Genomic DNA, 20534 nt, shown 5'->3' with positions numbered 1-20534 from the left:
CCTACTGGCTACATGAAAGTATTGGGTGTAAACATGAATTACATGTTAGTACTATATGAATTCGGTGTCGATATAGCATCAGACCTCCACATTAAGGATATTTAAACGTCCAAATATCAATTATAGAGTCACCTTTCTGTTAAAATTAATTATTCACTTTTGAGTAACTTGAGGGGCTTTATTTAGAGACGCTATTTGCCTAGGCGTGGAGTGAGCTTTCCCTGTAACATGCACGTGCATTTCCGCATCCTGCCTGCAGAATGACTGCGAAGTTATTGGTTGACAAACAGGTTGAGGTGTCCCAGAAACTCACCGGCACAGGAGTTCACGCGCTGCATCCAGGGGTAGACCGGGCTGCCGTACTTCCGGTCGCCGCAGTCCTCGCTGACACTTTTGTTCTGCGCGCCATCCGGCTTGTACTGCTGCTCGGGTGAAAAGTGCAGGTACTCGGCGTGACCCCGCTGCTTGCCACTGCCGGCCGGGGACTCGCCCGGCGCCTCCTTCTCTGGGTAGAAGCAGGACGCCCCATACTCGTAGGCTCCCCGGTTACAGGCGATAACTGCGTTAGACTGTTGGTAGAAACAAGGTGAGGAGGGGTAGCTTTTTTCCTGGAACGTCGAAGTGCCATAAGAAGCTGGGAAGTGCCTGAGCGCCTCGTAGCCAGATGGGTAGAGTGGGATCTGCCCCAGGAAGGAGTCCTGGCCATTGCCCAGGCTACCAGGGAAAGTGCCATTGACGAAATAGGAACTCATTTGCTCGCCCACTCTGCGGCGCCCGGATTTGTTTTGTATTAGTATATGTGGCTGTATCTATTAGAAGTCATCCAACTGGTTTGTTTCTGGATGGCCGAGCGCCAAAACCGACAGCAGCACATGCAACCAGCTGATCTGCGGCTGGCCAATGGCGAGGCGCCTGCCTCCGGGAGAGCCCCCGTGGGACCCGAGGAGTGAGCAGGCAAAGTTACACACCCCTGCCAGGTGCCTGGAAGCTGGACCTCAGCTCTGCTGTGTCAGACTCACAAGTGCCGAGCAGACAGTGTTCTGGGCAGTGTGTCTTTGCGGGTGCACACACACATAACCCCTGCTTGGCAGCTGTCAGCATAGTATATGGGCGCACACGCCCACTCCGTGTGGGCACCCGGAATGGTGAGTTTTGCGCTTGTGTGGGTGAAAGAGGCAGGATCAGTTGACATTTGTGTGTGTGTGTGTGTGAGAGAGAGAGAGATTGTGTGCGTGTGTTTTTGTGTGTGTATGATTCTCTGTGTTGAACATACAAGGCCAGGATAATGAGTGTGGATGTGTAATAGAAAAGGTAAGGCCTAGGCAGTGTATGTGTATGTGTGCGCGTGTGCGCATAGATGTCTCGGGGTGTGTGTGTGTGTGTGTAAAAGGTAAGACCAGGGGAAATATCCGTGTGACTGTTTGTGTCTTTGTGTGTGCAAAAGGCAAGTCCGGGGATAAATTGGTGTGCACGTAAAAGGCCTATCAGGAGAAATACCTGTGTGTGAGTGCTGAAAACACAAGACCAATAGAAATGCGTGAAAAGGTAGTTTGTGAGCTTGTGTTTAATTGTAGACGCAAAGCAAGGCTCCACATGAGAAAAGATAGTACGACACAGACACGTTTGTGTATTCGTATTAAGTGCCTGTACTAACAGTCAGGCATAACATGTGGCGACGAGCATTGATTGTACCACAAAGGCGAGAACATAGGTACGTACATGCGTGGCTACATACAATGTGTGTGTTATATGAGTGATACATTGTGTGTGTGTGTGTGTGTGTGTGCGCCCGCATACCCCGATTCAGATAGGCACAGAGATGAAAGGCATCCCCGGTTTGTTTACATTTCTGCACATGAAAGGGATGCCTTGGTGTAAAACACCCGCCATAAATCCACCGCCGGGAAGGCTGCCAAGGGAGCCGGCCGAGCACACAAACCACAATTATAAAGCCTGCTGTACTTTGCGGAATGCGGCAGCAGGAGGGGTTTATTGCAGCGAGGTTTGTGCCTGCCAGGGTGTAACATGTCTGCGCACAGCCAGACCCCATTTGCTGGGCCATGACGAGTCTTCCGGCTAGTAACTGGACACTGCCCACCCCTTCCTCTGCCGTCCACACAGAACCAGAGCAACACTTTGATGACACAAATATTTATACGCAACAATATCACATCACAATGGCCCTCTCCGAACGGAACAGGACAATCCACTCAAAATAATTTGCCATCCGTTCTTCTAGGAGCAGATTGCATTATAACACACTCGCCCTTCATTCACACCTTCTATAACAAGGCGACAATCCTGTCTATTACATTTTTTAGAATAAACCTGTTCATACACCAGCGCCTAAATCTTGCGACGTAAATAGTCTGTGACGCAAGAAACATTTTAAAAAATCCCATTACACGTCAACATTTGACACAGAATATGTTCAATGGAGGTGTGTATGCAGCTCCTAGGCCTTCCGCACAATTGCTTGTTGTGGCATAACTGTTTTAAGGCACTTTTTGTTTATGAGCCAGGCGTCTGGCGACCGTTGGAAAGTACCACCACTTTTAATTAAGCCCAGTAAAAGGGTATTGTTACTAACCAGTTTTTTGACGACGTCAGGTTGAGGGACACGTGACAATATGCCCACATCTTAAAATGTGACATAAACTGTGAGCGAATAGGGAAGCACCGGCGTCGCTGTGCGTTCACCGTGCCTAGATTCCGTGCATTAATTTGTAGTTGCTAAATGTGTCGGCCCTTACATCATACTGAGAGAAAAAATAACCATGCCATCAAAATAAAAATAATGGCCATAATGCCACTAAAATAAATAATAATATTACACCAAAAGTAATAAAGACCATCATCCCACCAAAAGAAAAAATAATGACCAATATGCCACCAAAAGAAATAATGACCATCATGCCACCAAAAGAAATAATGACCATCATGCCACCAAAAGAAATACCATCATGCCACCAAAAGAAAAAATAATTGCCACCATAAGGAACAAAAGAAATAATAACCATCCCACCATAAGAAATAATGACCATACCACCAAAAGAAATAATAACCATCCCACCAATAGAAATAATGATCACCCCACCAAAATAATTACCATCCCACCAAAATAAATACTGACCATCATGCCACCAAAAAGAAAAAAAATGTACCTCTATGCCACAATTAGAAATAATAACCACCCCACCAAAAGAAATAATGACCATCACACCCAAAATAAATAATAACCATCACACCCCAAAAAAATAATAACACTCACACCCAAAAGAAATAATAACACTCACACCCAAAAGAAATAATAAGCATCCCACCAAAAGAAATAATACTAATCGCACCAACATAAAATAATGACTATAATGCCACCAAAAGAAATAACGGTCATCTACCAAAAGAAATTAGGTCAAGACCTCCGAAGGGAATATTAGCCAGACCAAAAAGGAAGTAATAAACAGACGATCTTTCAGAGTTGATGTAATTTTATTCTCACTTACTAAAGGTAGGTCGATGAGGACGGATCTAGTTTTTTTAAGGTTTTTATTTTTAATTGTGTTATCGCTGCCTTTCGGCTGCTTCATAGATCTAACCCTGGTCTGATGTGAGTGGAGGGATTTTGTAAAAAGTTCCCAATAAAGGAAACATGCAAACATTGGCGACTCTGTGTCACAACGGCACAATCTGGGAATAAACGGCGTAATTAATTGAAGTAAAAAAATGGAATTAAAGACAGGGATATTCCTATTTTACCAAAAACGTTAAACACATTCCTCAAATACATTGGAGCAGGTGATGTTTAAGGCAGATAGGCTTAGCAATTCCCTTGAAGTGTGCAGATATCATCATGAAAGGGCCTGGTCGCCATTTTGTCTATGAAGAGAGTTTAAAACAGGAGGCGCCTGGACTAGTCTATGACGTAGACACATCTTGTGAGTGCACACATATGCCGGAGACAAAGCATGCACAAAGCCACTCCAGGCTTCAACAGCCTGGACATGTTGTTCAATAAAAGGTACAGGTTCGTGTACACTAGAAATGTTCTTATGCGTCAGAGTTTAAAGATGTGCACATTTATAAACACCACTGCGGAGTGCATTGTTCCAGATCAGCGCTCCTCGTTCGGGACTATATTTTAATTTTTGAATGTTTGCTCTGCAGGGATGTCAATCATTATTAGACTCCCAATAATAATATTTTCATTTTTTGGTAACTCTTTACTTGCAAACCACAGAGGGAAAAAAAACAGCACTGTAGCCTATACACCTGGCCTTCATTTTTTTGTATGCTCCTTATTAATGTTGCTTCTTCTTTTAACATAGTATGCGAATTATGTCTGCGTCAACTGTCCAACTGCATTAGTACACACTTAAGTACTTCACAGCAACACTTCTGTAGGCGAAGCACGACACACAAAGACGCATGGTCTTTTTCACATGAAAAATATACATTCACGGGACACACATCAACCCTCGAAGGCCATCACTTCAGATGTACCTGTAAGTGCCCTCTTTTACCACAGGAGTCGCGTATCAAACGAAACACAGAGATGCAATGCACAGCAACGCTATTGTGAGATGAAAAGTAAATAATATACACACGTCACGCAAACTCTAAACAAAGAGTACGTGGCCGTATATTAATTTAAAATTGAATATTTGACTATGCATCTCCAATGTCCAGGTGTACAGAAAAATCGAAAATACTGAATTGTTTGCTTACAAAGGCCGGCGTCAATCCCAGTGCACACAACGCGCAAACCTCACTTGCAAATGCAATTGGCTGAGTCACATTCAACACTTTTATTATTGTCTGCCTTCAATCTCTATCCATCAGACACACACACACAGGCCAATAGTTTAAGAGCACTTGAAACCTACAGACGCTGACTTCAAGAGGGCAATTTATCCCTATCTAGAAAGGATCGATTCATTCATATTTCTTTTCCGAAATGTAGGCCACGCGCTTGCTTCCCGTCCCTCTGCACTGAGCTCCCAACAAGAAATTCACCATTTCCGCCACACGGTGGCGCCAGCAAGCAAACATCGCCTAATAATAAATAAAGCCTTCACCGCAGTTGCAGCCGGCCAGATACTGCATTGCAATGCAAATGTAATTCTGTTTCCCGATAACAAAGCGCACTCAATGTCGATATTATCAGCTCCCGCATTACCTCGCAGTCACTAATTGCCGTAATGAATAGCAACAACGCGGAGCAGCGAAACTCCTCCATTCACGCGCGCGGCTGCTTCCAGCCTCTGCCAGCCGGAAACACAAGGTCGCGCACACCGGCTGCAGAATCGATGGGATTTCTGCTTTGACGTTTTCTCCCACGTTAAACACTTCATTACATTTGTATTACTAATTTGTTGTGCATTTTTCATTCCTACTTTGGAGATACTGGCATTAAAAAACTTATTTTTTCAAACATAATTACTTATCAAAAAGTATGCATTTATTTGTTTACAATAAATGTACACTACGACATCTTAAGACGAAATATACAATTTCTTGAATTGAGACACGTCCTCTAATAATTAGATGATCAAATGCAGTACTTTGAGAACTGCGTCACACACAGACACGTACACAACATACGCAGGCACACGCGCCATCATGTATAAACAGACGTCATAGGGGTGGGAGTGTACAGGCACGTTGCATTTCTGTGCTGCTGTAAGCGAAAGTGATTAAAAAGAAGAAAGCGGTTGATGAATAAATAGCGTGTGTGTGTACTTTACACAAACCACACACTCACGTATGCTCATTAAAATAAACTGTGGGTGTGTTAGGCTTTGAACTGAAGCTCAAGGCTACACCATTTTTTTCTACCACCCTGGAAATTATGTAATCTAAAAACAATTAAATCATTCTAAGCAGATTAGCATAGGAATCCACCAACAACATATATATAGAATTTTGGAATTTCATTATTACCTTAGCAAATGAACAATTTCAAAAAACATTTCAAATAAAAAGGTTAGAAATCTATTTTAATATATGTGCATTAACAATGTTTTATATATATATATATATATATATATATATATATATATATATATATATATATATATATATATATATTTTTTTTTTTTTATTTGGGGGGGGGAATTTCAATATTACATTAACAAATGAACAATTTCCAAAAACTATTTGAATATATGTGCATTAACTGTGATAATTATTGTGCGTGGCGTCTTTATTCAGGCAGAGATGGTGAAAGACAGTGTTTTTAGTTGAAATGTTTTTAGAAACTGCGCAATGTATGAAAATCCCTAACCCATGTCGCCTGTCTGTGCTCCCCACAGTGCTGCTCTCACCTTTGGGTCTGGCTGGCAGGAGCCTTCGCCGCTCACTTGACAGCTGTCTCGTTCGCTGCACAGGAGACGAATCGCCCCGTCCATTCGGTGCCAGGAAGGAGCAGGAAATGAGGCGAGGCTGCACGCCGAGGAGCCGCCAGTCCGGAGCCCGGGATCCCGGGTGCCACACCCTCCAGCCCCGGGCCGGGGGCCCGCCGGCCGGGAGGCCCGCCCCGGGCAGCGGCCGGGGCGCCATGGACCCTGCTCCCTGCTCCCTGCACCGACCGGCTGGGGTCTCAATCCAGCGAAATCCGTGGCAGGACTGAGCCGAGCAAAAGAATGCAGCGCTATTCTCGCAAGGGAAATTATAAAAAAAAAAAGTTCATGTTCTCGGTTCGCGTCCACATGACCAGCCGCGGCCAATAGAACTCCCGAACAACTCATAAAGTTCTATTGCAAAGTTGTAAATTTTCATAAACAACAACGGATTTATGGCCCTTTCCTCATCAGTAGGAAGGGGGCGGGCTTACGGAGACGCCATCTTACCTTGCAAGGACCAGCCTCCAGGAGGAACCGCTCCAATTATTGACCGACAAAGCACAGAGGCGAGCTGTTCGGGGGCGGTCTGCGGGGTGCAGGGGCAGCCCCCCCAGGCCATCTATGCGGGATGAAGATTCCGAGCGCCCCCACCTCTCTGCCGACCTTGCAAACACCTTCCACTCGCGCCGAGTGAACGGACATTGTCTCTCTGGGCGTTTATTATATGTTTCAGTATAGGTGTGCACAGAAGCTTGTAACCTATGCGGCGTGTGGCCTGTTTGTTTACTGACTGGAGCATCGCATTGAACTCTCTGATGTAAATATCCCTTTAACACGGATTCTGACCGTATGAGGTGTGTTCTAATGCCAGGCGTCTCGACTCACAAGTCTCCCAGCCCACGAGTGGGTTCACCATTTCATATTTTTCACTACCTCTAGGAAGTGTGCGTCAGTGAAAAGTTTACTTCGAAATGCGTGATCCTTTTGAATGTAGACATGATATTCCTCATTTTTTACCTTCAATAAAGATGAGCTAATTTAAATTTCCATAGTAAACAATGATTTTGTTCACATTTCTTATGTCCTTTCCCCCCCTTTCATCGATGCCTAATGTTTCTAAGCACTACAATACTCATATTAATGACAAAAATACAATTTTTCGGCTCACAAGCATGTTTTTATTTCCTGTGCGACAGAAAACACGGGATGACAAGTGATGCTAAAGAGGTATCTTTTCATACATACATCTTTTCCAGTACAAACACAATATGACCTGTATGTTTACAATAAAAAAATAATACAGACGGTATAACTCACAATTTATGACTATGTAGTCAGAGCTCTATAGCGGTTTTTAAACATAGTCATTAATACTTCATGCTAGCAAATTACAAAGTTAACTACAAACACGCAAACACAACTGAATATATCTGTTTTGATTGCAGAAAGATGCACAAATGTCAGAACATTGTCAAAAAACTGCAGTCTGCCTTTTTAATGTAAAGTATATTCTTTTTTATAATGAATGCCACATAACAGTCATGCTATGTACATAATCAGATTTAGAATTGTGTTCTTGAAAAATTAAGAAATAACGGAATTTTGTTTATTAAGACTTTTATGTGTGCACGAACAATGTTCCAAATCGAAAGGTTAGGCATTTAGCAATTAATTAAAATCAACATGTAAAAGGCGCTTCTCAAGATGGAGCTAAGAGAATCAGTTTTCGGAGCTGAAAATTGAAACGAGCAACACGACATTTCATTATTTATTCTTTCCCGACAATGTATTTTATTTAATTATTTTACAAGATTTAGTCAACGTTTAGGCCCCTGCAGCGGGGCATTCTAGCTTCTAGCGCACATATAAACACACAAAACGGCATCGTGAAACGGCATTAAAGACCCTGGATCCATAAAAGACAGTTTATGTAAAAGGTAGGTAGACGGACCAGGGGTGTAGGTAGTCTGGGCGGTAGGTAGTACACGACATTGCATTGTGTAGTGGTCACGTGCGACTTATTCATTGTACAAACATTGTTACCGCCTCCGTGCAATTACGTTTCCTTCAGAATTTTAACATAACAAAAAGACGAACAAACAGAAAGATAAGATTATTTTCTACAAATTAGGTAGTATCGTGAACACGTAATGCACTTTACCCGGACAAGAGAGTCACACTGTTTGAGATAGGTAGTTCGAAGTGGAAAGTATCTTTTCTCGTGTGCAATTAATAGTTGTGTTTTATTTACAGCATTAGGGAGGAAACAGCAGTCTGGAACAATTTATGGTAGTATGTGTAGGGAAGATGGCTTTTATTGGTGGGGGGGGCAATGCGTTAGCACATCTGCGTGTTAATTTCAAATTACACATTGTTGTAAGTAGAAATTTGTGTATTTCTGACTTTCCTCCTCTAGAGCAGTTCAGTCCCTTTACGGTGCTGGTTTACAAGCCAACAACTGCCCCCTGAAAAAAAAAACAAGAATCCATATTGTTTCCTCTAGCACCAACGCAACCAACACTCTCGTTTTTCACAGTAAGGCCGGAAATAAAACAGAGTATTTTCTGTGATAATACCAGTAACATTCGGGGGAGGGGGTTACAATTTAGTCAACAAAATGACATATTAAGAGTTCTTAAAATAAGCTGGTTCCTCGGTTTTGCTAAAACTAAACAGTCTTGGCTAGCGCTAAAAATGGCGGTAACTGGCCCGCCTTGGACGCCCGTGGGCTGCGCCTTCAGACCGCGGTGTCTTCCTCCTCGTCGTCCTCCTCTTCCTCCTCGTCCGCCTTCTGCTCGGCGGCCGAGGCGGGCTGGGGGCCGGGGGCGTCCCCGGGGGGCCCGTCCGGTTGGTCCTTGTGTTCCTTCTTCCACTTCATGCGCCGGTTCTGGAACCAGATCTTGATCTGCCGCTCGGAGAGGCAGAGCGCGTGCGCGATCTCGATGCGCCGGCGCCGGGTCAGGTACCGGTTGAAGTGGAACTCCTTCTCCAGCTCCAGGGTCTGGTAGCGGGTGTAGGTCTGGCGACCCCGCTTCCGGTCGGCACCTGGGGGGGGGGACAAAAGGAACCAGGGGTTAGTTTACCGTCCAAGCAGAGGCCTGGCCCAGACCTGCAGATAACAGGGCCACTAAAGCGGCCACCACAGCAACGCGCCATAACATGAGCACGCGCAACTGCGCACACCGTGCAATATCTGGAGGACCACAGAAAGAGACAGGCTCCCCCACAGCGGTCCAAGCACCTCACGGCCGTTAGAAACCAGGCATTGCCTCAAATAAACCAGCAACAGCCGTCTGACATCCAGTATTACCTTAAAGACATTGCTGGCAATCAGAAACCAAGCATCGCCTCAAAACACACTCATGCACAATCAGAAACCAAGAATCGCCTCAAACACTCTCATGCACAATTAGAAACCGAGCATCACCTCAAACACTCTCATGCACAATCAGTAACCAAGCATAACCCCAAACACTCTCATGCCCAATCAGAAACCAAACATCACCTCAAACACTCTCGTGCACAATCAGTAACCAAGCATCACCTCAAACACTCTCATGCACAATCAGAAACCAAGCAGAGCCTCAAACACTCTCATGCACAATCAGTAACCAAGCATCACCTCAAACATTCTCATGCACAATCAGAAACCAAGCATCACCTCAAACACTCTCATGCACAATCAGAAACCAAGCAGAGCCTCAAACACTCTCATGCACAATCATTAACCAAGCATCACCTCAAACACTCTCATGCACAATCAGAAACCAAGCATCACCTCAAACACTCTCATGCACAATCAGAAACCAAGCATCACCTCAAACACTCTCATGCACAATCAGAAACCGAGCATCACCTCAAACACTCTCATGCACAATCAGAAACCGAGCATCACCCCAAACACGGTCATGCACAATCAGAAACCGAGCAACATGCACAATCAGAAACCAAGCATCACCTCAAACACTCTCATGCACAATCAGAAACCGAGCATCACCCCAAACACTCTCATGCACAATCAGAAACCGAGCATCACCTCAAACACTCTCATGCACAATCAGAAACGGAGCATTGCCTCAAATGACCCACACAACACTCAGGCCATCAGAACCAGTGCTGTACTCAAATAAAACCAAACAACACACTCAGGCTGGCCGATCCTATGCATTACTTCATACAAGCGGGACCAAACTCAGAACCATCAGAAACCAAACAGTACCCCAAATGAGCCACCAACACCTCATAGTCTTCAGAAACGTAAGCATTGCCTTCATTAAGCCCCTGTACACACGCAACCGTCAAAAAATAGACATTACCTCCAATAAGCCGTGGGACACACAGGGCAATCAGCAACTCGGCAACCATACCACAAGTAAGCCACAGAACACACTGGGCCTTCAGAAAGTAAGCAAGGCCACAAGTAAGCCATTCAACCCTCGCGGCCAACGAATCATTACACCCAGTCGGCCAAAACCCTGACTGCCATCAAAACCTAAGCCGTACTGGAACAAGCCACTCAACAATCACCACCACCACAAAGTAAACATTGCAGCCAACAAGCCACGGGACATTAACAGAAATCAAGTTTTACCTCCAATAAGCCATGTTACCCTACATAGCAAACCCAGCCACGTTTCCAAAACACTCAACAAACAAAACACCCACCATAAACTATATACTTTCCTCAAATAATCTTTGCAGCCTAAAACATGCCTTACACCTACAAACATGGCGCATTGCTAATAACAATCCTCAAGACCTCCAGAGAGTATGCATTGCGTCAGAAAATATTGCTGCAACACAATGAATCTAAGCATCCATACACAAGCCATACCCTCGAAACCAGAATACCTGCTTAACAGTTACAAGACACCACACATTGTCTGCACGTAATCTGTGCCACATCTTAAATCACGCACGTCCTCACCACTAGCTGACGAGCCACAACCTCATACACGCAACAGTCACCAACAACTACACACTACCACCTCATGTAATAAATGCAACACAACAGCAGATCCCTCGCCTCCAGCAGAAAGGGCACATTTCATACCACCAGAAACGACACATATTCCCAATAAATCATCCAGCACCCACAACATGCCTGCCCACCAGCAGAGGAGTGATATGTTGATGCAGCACACATCACGGCCACCAGAAACTATGTATTGCACCAAATAATACATGCAACACAATAACACATAGCCTTGCCACCAAGATGCAAAACATCTTTTCACAAAATTGCACATGTATCAGCCACTAGAAGCTGTACGTCTTCAAATAATCTACACAACACAATGAATGCAAGGCCCACATTCCTCGCAACACCCTGCAAACCGCACAGCCACCAGAACCAATAGATTACCAAAAAAACATGCATGCAACGCATTAAACTCGTACACGCGCAACGCCACAACACTCATCTACGCACCCATTGCAACAGTAAAGCACACCGCACAGTCCAAGCAATCGAGCACCCAATTATAAAGTGCATGGCAGGGAGAAGGCGTGCATTCAGCCTCACAATCAGCACACCACCAAGCCACCTGAAAAATAAACACACCACCATAGTGCACACATCAATGTAACACCTGAAAACGTGCGTATCTGACGATACACTATAAGGCACAGCCCCAGGGGTATATATTCGCTTCTCTGAGATAATGTACACACTATGCAGGTCCATAAAATAATTCCTTACTCCCGATAATGCCCACGCGCACAGAAGCAAAGACCATTAAATATATACTGACCACATTATTATGTGGAGGCCGCCATTTCTCCTTAGGATGCATACCACTTGGAAAATATACACCTTCGGATAAAGTATACACCCGACAGGCCACTAAAGTATTCGTCTGTCGTGATAGTATACTCATTCAGTCACTCATTCACTCGCACAGAGACACACATTGGTATGTAGCCACTGAAAATATCAGTTTGATAATTTACGCCATAGCGCCTTGTAGAAAACAGATCCCCATAATAACATACACACGCACACACACACACAGAGACACACGTACGCATTCCCTATAAAATGTGCGCATTACAGCCATGTGAAAACAATTCCCCAATACTAACACACACACATGCAAAACACAGGCCACTAAAATACACACAATCCCTGAAGAGGGTCGTCCACCATAACAAATCTACACACCACACATCTCTGGTATATGCTGCCTTGATAGTCCCCGAGCCACAAAGCTCCCTGAAGTATGTACGTACCCCGTGATAATGTACACACACTTAGCCCCCCGAAAATATGTGATAATACAGCCGAAATCCATGCCCGTAAAATGTGCATGAACCGTGAAAGTGTCGGGGCATGCTTCTGGAAATGTGCACTCCCTCACGACACACTGCAACCCCCCATGCCCTCAAAATGTGCAGTGCTTACGCGCTCTCCATGCACACTGGTAACACGCACCTCACACCGAGTTCAGTAATTGCCCGGAGTAACACATCACACCTCCTGAAAATGTGTATTCTCGTGATAATATAAACAACACGTATGCTTACAAAATATATCCAATTTAATAACTCACACATACACATGCACGCGCTATAGAGCCCTAAAGGTTGATAACCTACGCAACAACCAACTTCATTTAAATATGCATTCTCCACAATATTGTTCATGACATGCCTTCTATGAAAGCCATGCCTTAGCTGTAACCATATCCTAAAATATAAACCACGACACGTGCACCAAAAATGCCACGTCATGTTTATTCGTAAACCGCATTCAGAATGCCTAAATTAGTATCTGCGGCGGCAACGCTCGCATCCCCCTTTTATAATATAGTTATATGTTTCTGACAGTGTGTGTACACACTAACCAGATCCTATTTAAACAAAATAACCGCACTCTATGAAAATAAAAAACAGACAAGCACACCGCGCAGCACCGGTGAAAATGCTGCCAAAATGTAAACACAACATTTTCATGAAAATGTCCTATTAAAGTACACAGGCTTACACACGCCACAGAACCACTATGAAACTGCACGTCCCCCTTAACAAGGTACACAACACAGAGTCCTTGCGGAAGAGGTGTTTCCCAGTGAAGTGAGTGTGTACTGTACACACGGCGCAGCCAAATTAGTCACCCTTCACCCTGCATAACCTGTGCACAGCACACCTCCGCGAGGGGGGTAGGTGGGGGGGCTGTGCAGACTTCCATATGCAAAATATATCTTCTAACGTTGACTAGGGTGAATGTCCTGTGTCTGTCCCCCACGCAGTCTGAGCGGTATTGCATATAATAAGAGGGGTTGCTGGGAGCCTCATGCACGCATTAAGTTGCCTGTTATCGAGGCTTGTTGGAAATTTGAAATTTAAGGAGCTTTTTCATAAATCTGCAAATATTAGCGGTTCCTCGTCTTGGTAATTATTTCAGGCCTTCTATAAAAGCCACCAGTTAGCCTCTTTCAGAGCATATCAGGGGTTATCCCTTTTAGTAGGCTGCAGACAAAAAGTAATGCCTTTTTTTTACTTTGTCGAAATTTATATACTCTTGTAGGTTATCTCGATATCTGACGTCCCTAATTCGATATATATACTAGTTTTTTTCTGCTCCTGATTCTCACGCTTCCCTTTCTCTCGTCAGCACTTTTTTTTTCTTTTCCGTTTCATTTCCACCCTCCACTCTCTCGGGGTGCAGCCGCGTTTGTCATGGCGTCATTCTGCAGCTAGGATAGCGCTGCGTGAACCCGATTCATGTGCATATACAATGCACACACACATAAAAACTTGAAATTCCGGGGCAAGCGCGTTTGCAATGGGAGAAGCCATTAATTGTGCAATAAAAACTTTTATGGCCCTGATTTCCATACAATGCCACTGGCTTTGCAGGCAATGGCGCCGGGGCTATAATTAAAGCCATAAAGGCCGCCCTGACAGCACGCAGGCACACAAAGCAGACAGGCATACCGTGCACACACACACACACACAGCATACACAAAGTGCACACACCCGAATAAACACACATGCAAAGCGCAGAGATTCTGACATGCACACGTGCGCACATGGGCACACACACGGGCACCCCCTCACCTGAAGACCGCATCCAGGGGTAGATGCGCAGGCTGCTGTCCGCCTGGAGGTGCAGGCCGCCGTCTTCGGGGGGCTCGCAGCCCGCAGCCTTGCTCAGCTCGCCGCCGCCGCACAGCACCGGGACGCCGGGCTCAAAACCGGGGCAGTGCAGGTTGTAGGCGTCGGAGCCCAGGCCGTATCCGGAGGAGGAGAAGGGGTGCTGGTAGAGGGTGCTGTTCACGTTGTACAGGCCGCCCGGGGGGAACGCCCCGGCCCCCGGCCCGTAGCCGGCTCCCCGGGAGTTGGGCGCAAAGGCGCAGGAGGTGGCCTCGGCATTTTGGAAGAGCGCGGAAGCCCCCGCCGAATACTTGCTGAAAAGAGCGTTCACATAATACGAGGAACTCATATTTTTGACCTGTGATTTGTTGTTCGGTGGGCTCCAGTGTCGGTTTTACGAGGTAGCGTGATATATGATAACATTACACCCCTAGATTTACACCAAACCCCATTTTCTTTTTGGACTGAGCTGCCTTGCGCACGTGACCAGCCCCATATGACCGCCTCGTCCAATCTGAGCGAGCCTCACAGGTGGTGGAGCCGGGGCCAGCGCGCTGCACTGCAGCGCCAGCCAACGCACACACACGGGCACTGCCGGGCGTGCACGGCTCTCGGGTCCTGATTCACGTGCACACGTGTCTGTTTGTGTGCTTTCTGTCTCCGTGTGTCTGAATGTGGGCTTTTGTGTGTGCTGTGTCTGTATGTGTGCGTTGTGTATTTGTATGTGTGCTGTGTGTCTGTATGTGTGCGTGAGTGTGCAGTGTGTCTGTATGTGTGTGTGTGCGTTGTATATTTGTATGTGTGCTGTGTGTCTGTATGTGTGCCTTATGTATCTGCATGTGTGCTGTGTGTCTGTATGTGTATTGCGTCTGTATGTGCGTGTTGTGTGTTTCTGTATGTGTGTTTGAAAATGCAGTGTTCGTTGTGTATCTGTATGTGTGCGTGTGCTGTGCGTCTGTGTGTGCCTTGTGTATCTGCATGTGTGCTGTGTGTCTGTATGTGTATTGCGTCTGTATGTGCGTGTTGTGTGTTTCTATGCGTGTTATGTGTGTCTGTATGTGTGTGTGTTTGAAAATGCGTGTGTGTGTATGTGTGTACACATTGCTAGGCAGCACCAGTGCGTTTTAATTGACGTCTTCGAGGCATGAACACGCATGCTTGACAGGCTGACATTTTGGCACAGTGTTTTTTTTCTTTCCTGAATCCATATTGCTGTTACTGATTTACTCTGTAGTTGCCCTTTGCCAAGCAGTAGAAAGAGAAACCGGAAACCTTCAAAACTAATAAACCACACGTCCGTGGCTAGCTAGGGAATCACCACAACAAACCACACCCATAATCTGTAATAGTGTTTCCCAAGTAAACAATACTCCAGGCAAAGAAGTGCACACAACGTAAAACGCACAGGCCTCGTAAAAATAAGACAATGAACCAATATGAAAATGGATAATAAAAAAGGACACCCTTGTTTATTTTCATCGTCAGTGCGTCAAAACAACTGCCAGGTGTTGAAACGGCACAACCAGACAGGAAGCACCCCCCCCCCCTCCCAGCACCATAATCTCGGCCATAAAATGCTTCTGAATAATTCGTATTGAATGCCATATATTTTTGTAGGACTATTAAAGATCACGTGGGAATGTATCTCGTGTGAAGTGTGTGTGAAAAAGAGTGTCTGTGTGCATGCATGTGTGTGTCTGTCTGTCTGTATTTACAGGCCCAACTCAGTATTAGCAGGACATTGGACTCTTGACTTTTAATTGCTCTAAACCTGTGTGTGGTGTCATAGTCGTGTTTACCTTTTCTTCGTAGAGCTTTGAAGAGGCGTCTTTATTTTCTTCTCCTTTTGTGTTTTTTATACGTTTGTTAATGTGCAGCATCTTTTATTGTAACAATCATAAAACGCGCACACACAAATACATAATCACACACATATGCAAATGCAAACATGTTATCAAACCCAGGGGTGTTTATTACAAATAAAATAAGCATTACGAAATTGTACAAGGGCACGCCTGGACATTTTAAATTCGCTGCATGTTGTAAAATGAATTTAAAACGCAAGTGAGTTGGGTGTTTAATTCTCTCGAGCTGCTGCCGAATTGTTGTTTTATCTACGTTTATTTTTAATTTCTCCTTTTCTCCCGCAGGCCCGGGCTGCATTCGTGCATCCAGGCACACACATTGCCTTATTTTGTAAGCACACACTACGAACAAAGTGAGAGGAAGGAAAAGGAACAGACGCTGGGCCGGGGAAGTCGAACCTCCTGTTCTTTGAATGCGTCGTAAAAGGGCTTTGCTCGGACACGCATCTCTGGCAAAGACAGCTTTTATTGCCCTGCTATATTGCACATCATAAACTAAGGGAACCACAATGGCGCACCGGAAACTCTGCCTTCAATTACGGCTTCGTTTCCTTCTCTTCAAACAGCTTCTCACGGCCGCTGATCTCTATCGTGGACACATTTTTAAGCCTTTCTTTTTAGGAGTTTAAAAATCTCCCGTACCTTTGCGGGCCCTAAAGCAAGGCGTTGCAGCGAGCAAGGAGCCTCGTTCTTACATTTTTGTCTTTTTTATTATTATTTTGTAGATTTTTTCAGCTCGATGAATGGATTTGTTTCAACCTTTTTTTCATCTTTTTTTTGGACTGCTCTATTAATGGACGCACGCTCACTTCTTATATTTCGAATCGCATTTGTGCAGAAAAATCACCTTCGAGGCACCCGGATGTGTTCACACTTACTACATCTGTGCAAATATATACTTACCGGAACCTCCTTCGTGCGAATACAAAAGAAAGGGTCTGCAATCGAACAGAAAAACGACACAAACAGGAAGACCTGGAAACATCAAAGAGCCTGGAATGGTTACCGTAAGGCCAATAAATTGACCTCCTTCTGACAACACAACCAAAATGGCGGAAGAAAGATACAGAAAGCAGAAATTGCGTCTAGACGTTGGCATGATTTCAGGGGACCTTGACGTTAGTTATGTTGTGCACGGCTTTTGGTTTGAACGCTGCATTTTTAAACACTGTCACACGTTTTCGGAAACAGTTTTACAATGTGAGGAGGCCTACCTGCTTAAAAGATCATTTCTGCATAAAATGATAGAAACACATAAGAGCAATGTGATGTAAATAGATTTTTATCTACGCGTTTAAATATCCAGGTGTTAAATGTTGGATTGGTTATTTGAAGTCATAGGTGAGTTTCTCCATGTAAAAGTGAAAAAAGAATTTATTTTTCATTTTAATTCGACTGTTACATTTTTTTAGAAGTGCGTATTGTCTCAATGTGTCAAAAAGTAGAGTCCACCTTTAAATTGAATGTGCAGCCAAGGGTTACCACCATGCGCATGGCCTATCTTTTAGTATTTGTGTTTAAAAAACATTTTTTTAAACGTGCAGCCTGAACGTGGTTTATGTGTTATGTGTTTGTGCCCACTTGCAAATCGACATAATTCCCAGAAAAAAAATTATCTGAATTTTAAAATATAAAGAGTCATGCCTGAGATTCTGTTGAATGTATTCGAAAATACGTGTATTTAAATAAAACTGCGCTATAACAACATAAAAGTACATTGTTTATCCTTTTCGGGAATGCAAAGCGAGTTCGAGAAATCTTGCTCCCTGAAAATATTTTTATTGTGACATATGCAGAGGACACTTCAGATAATCTTGAAAAAGGATAAAGTGAGAACGCGTATTCGTGGACACAACACATTTATTAAGTGTGTTCGCAGGTGTAATATTTTACATCCGAGCAACGGTGACTGTGTTCACATTGTCATCCTGTGACCAGTACGTAAATTCTGACGAAACTACCTTCCTTCAGCGAGGATTAAAACACCTCGTCTTGTACTATATTTAAATTGTGATATCCATGCTTCAAAATGTTTAAATAAAGATGACACCCCCGATGCTTTTACGTTTACCACAATTTGTAGCACTGATTTTGCCTTTCTGTTTACAAATTCCACATCAAGTCGCAAATGGAGAAGACGGCTTTTGACGACATATACATTGTGAAAAGTTATAACATCGTAAATTAGTTGCATTTTTTTACGCACACCCTCTGATTAGTGAAACAGATACGTTTTTTTAATCTCCAATCTGAAAACATTAAAAGCTAAACAGAACTTTTACACAGATCGTGCTGACATTTTTAGGGAAAATGCTGTGTTAACGTTTTACAATGCAATCTTTATTCACGTATTATTTTTAATGTATGATGTCGTTTTACGGGCGTCACAGTCTCTACAATGGTCTGAAAGTTTCACTGTAAACTGTACATGAGAGAAGCAAGAATGTTTTCCGTGGACACTTCATTCAGAGTTCAAATAATGCCCAAAATCATTGAACAACCACCAATCATGTAAGCGCTAGCCAGCTTTCTTTTACTGTTGGTAAATCGACCTGCTGAATAACCGAGAAACTAATCCGCATTTCAAAACAAGAATTCAGTTCTTTTAATTTCGAAAATTCAAAGGCAAACCCACATGATCATTAAAAAAAATGAAGGTGCAATTGAATATGCTGAAATAAAATACATTATAAATAAATATTCTCTGAAATGCTGCCAAATGGCCTGGGGTATGAAGGGCCTTTAAACATACCAACAAATAATTAAAAATGAATTAATTTCATGAAGCAGCACATCGTCAAAAGATATATAGGATGGTGTCGAAACTCATTATTTTAGAAAATAAGCATTATTATATTACCTATTTGAAATAACACGACTTACAAAGGTGCCATATAGCGGGGATACGTTGTAAACATGATTGCTGGAACACAAACGGAACCTTGTCGATGAAACAGCATTGCAATTGCACGTGGACATTGGTTCATTTTGTGTCTGTACTTATATACATACATGGTAGTACTGAACATTTATCAGCGTTACTCGTATTCTATGGAGAATCCGGATTTAGCAACCACAAATCTCGCTTTAAAGAAAATCTCCTTTGCTATCCATTATTTCGCCTTGCTTTGGAAGACATTTTGGAAGCCTCCATGTAACTAGTCTGCACTCCCGGTGCGATTGAAAATCAGTTCCATGGAATCATACTGCCATCTGCTGGTCAGCCGTGGTAAGTGCAGCCACGTTGCATGCTGTAAACGCTTGTGGAGCAGCCGAGCAAGGGCTTGGTGGACTTTACTACTGAATTAACACCAACACCAAGTTTCTTCGTACTGCTTCACTGAAAATTGCAGCTGAAGATAAAGGCTGGTCCTAAGATGCTCCAAAAGATACAGAATTAGCTTCTAACTTGTATTTCAGGAAAACAGAGCCATAAAATAATCAATTTCCGCACAGGCCGAGGCAGCCAGACAAAACAACTGAAAAGGGCTTCTGTCGGAAAAACTTTAATTGCGACTGGACAGTTGTAAAGTCATTAAGGGGCGAATTCCAGACAGTTTGCAGACCGGCCATTTATTGCACACTCTCAGGGGCAAAATCTTTGAAGTGTCCTCTGTCTGCAACAAGGGAGGGCGTTCCTACACCCCGCAGCCCCGGAAAAAGCAGCAATTACAATCCTCTGCACACCAGAAACACTCCTTGTTTATTAATTATCAAACGTACACATCAAACTGACCAGTAATTGCTAAAAAAAAAAGTGACATTCTAACATGTTTTGCGGCACCGGAGAACATCTGCAAAGTTGTGCTGTTTCCTGCAAATCTGTCGGTTAGCCCCGCAGCCGTTTACACCCCATAAATTGTAGCAGTAGTAATTTTGTTTTATTGCACTATATGGCTCTGAGCTTCCTAACAACATCATCTGTCAGGACTTGCAAGTAAAGTGAACCGACTTGTTTTCTCCACCTAACATTTGAAGCGAGGCATCCCTTCTACACATTTTCAAACGCTATTTTTTTTAGACTTCGAGGAAGGGATATTTTGACAACGCTTTGTCGAAGGAAAGGACGGCTCCCCGGGCTTCCAGAAGTCTACCCAAAGCCGAAACAGTTCTGGGGTAATTCACTGAGTTGGTGTGCCTTTATTTCTCCTTGGTTTGCCCTTCTTGACAACTTCCTGATTCAATTATTTCCAGTCCCCTGTTTCTTTTTTTCTCTGTGTACGCCTTTAG

The 20534-nt window shown here is 43.9% G+C and overlaps 2 protein-coding genes across 2 annotated transcripts; both read right to left on the bottom strand.

Moving 5' to 3' along the window:
* Positions 1-313: 313 nt before the first annotated feature.
* Positions 314-772, bottom strand: HOXA6 (homeobox A6; the record flags this gene model as incomplete). The annotated part of the gene is made up of 1 exon (XM_086951488.1): positions 314-772. A coding segment is annotated over exon 1 (439 nt), but the record flags the coding sequence as incomplete, so codon positions are not given.
* Positions 773-7502: 6730 nt separating this feature from the next.
* On the bottom strand, positions 7503-15136 carry HOXA7 (homeobox A7). The gene is made up of 2 exons (XM_086951492.1): positions 14404-15136; positions 7503-9386 (listed from the first exon to the last, which is right to left on the bottom strand). Exons 1-2 carry the CDS (start codon positions 14786-14788, stop codon positions 9079-9081), a joined length of 693 nt encoding a protein of 230 aa, XP_086807618.1. The 5' UTR covers positions 14789-15136; the 3' UTR covers positions 7503-9078.
* Positions 15137-20534: the final 5398 nt, after the last annotated feature.

Source organism: Lissotriton vulgaris, unplaced genomic scaffold (assembly GCF_964263255.1).
Source record: "Lissotriton vulgaris unplaced genomic scaffold, aLisVul1.2 SCAFFOLD_3740, whole genome shotgun sequence".
NCBI lineage: Eukaryota > Metazoa > Chordata > Amphibia > Caudata > Salamandridae > Lissotriton > Lissotriton vulgaris.
The sequence above is the reverse complement of the archived record's forward strand: the minus strand, read 5'-3'. Positions and strand labels throughout refer to the sequence as shown.

Excerpts from the sequence above, each read along its gene's own strand:
- HOXA7 (XM_086951492.1), bottom strand. The coding sequence starts at position 14,788 with ATGAGTTCCTCGTATTATGTGAACGCTCTTTTCAGCAAGTATTCGGCG. Across the intron at positions 9,387-14,403 it reads CCCCTGGATGCGGTCTTCAG|GTGCCGACCGGAAGCGGGGT; the intron begins GTGAGGGGGTGC and ends CCCCCCCCCCAG.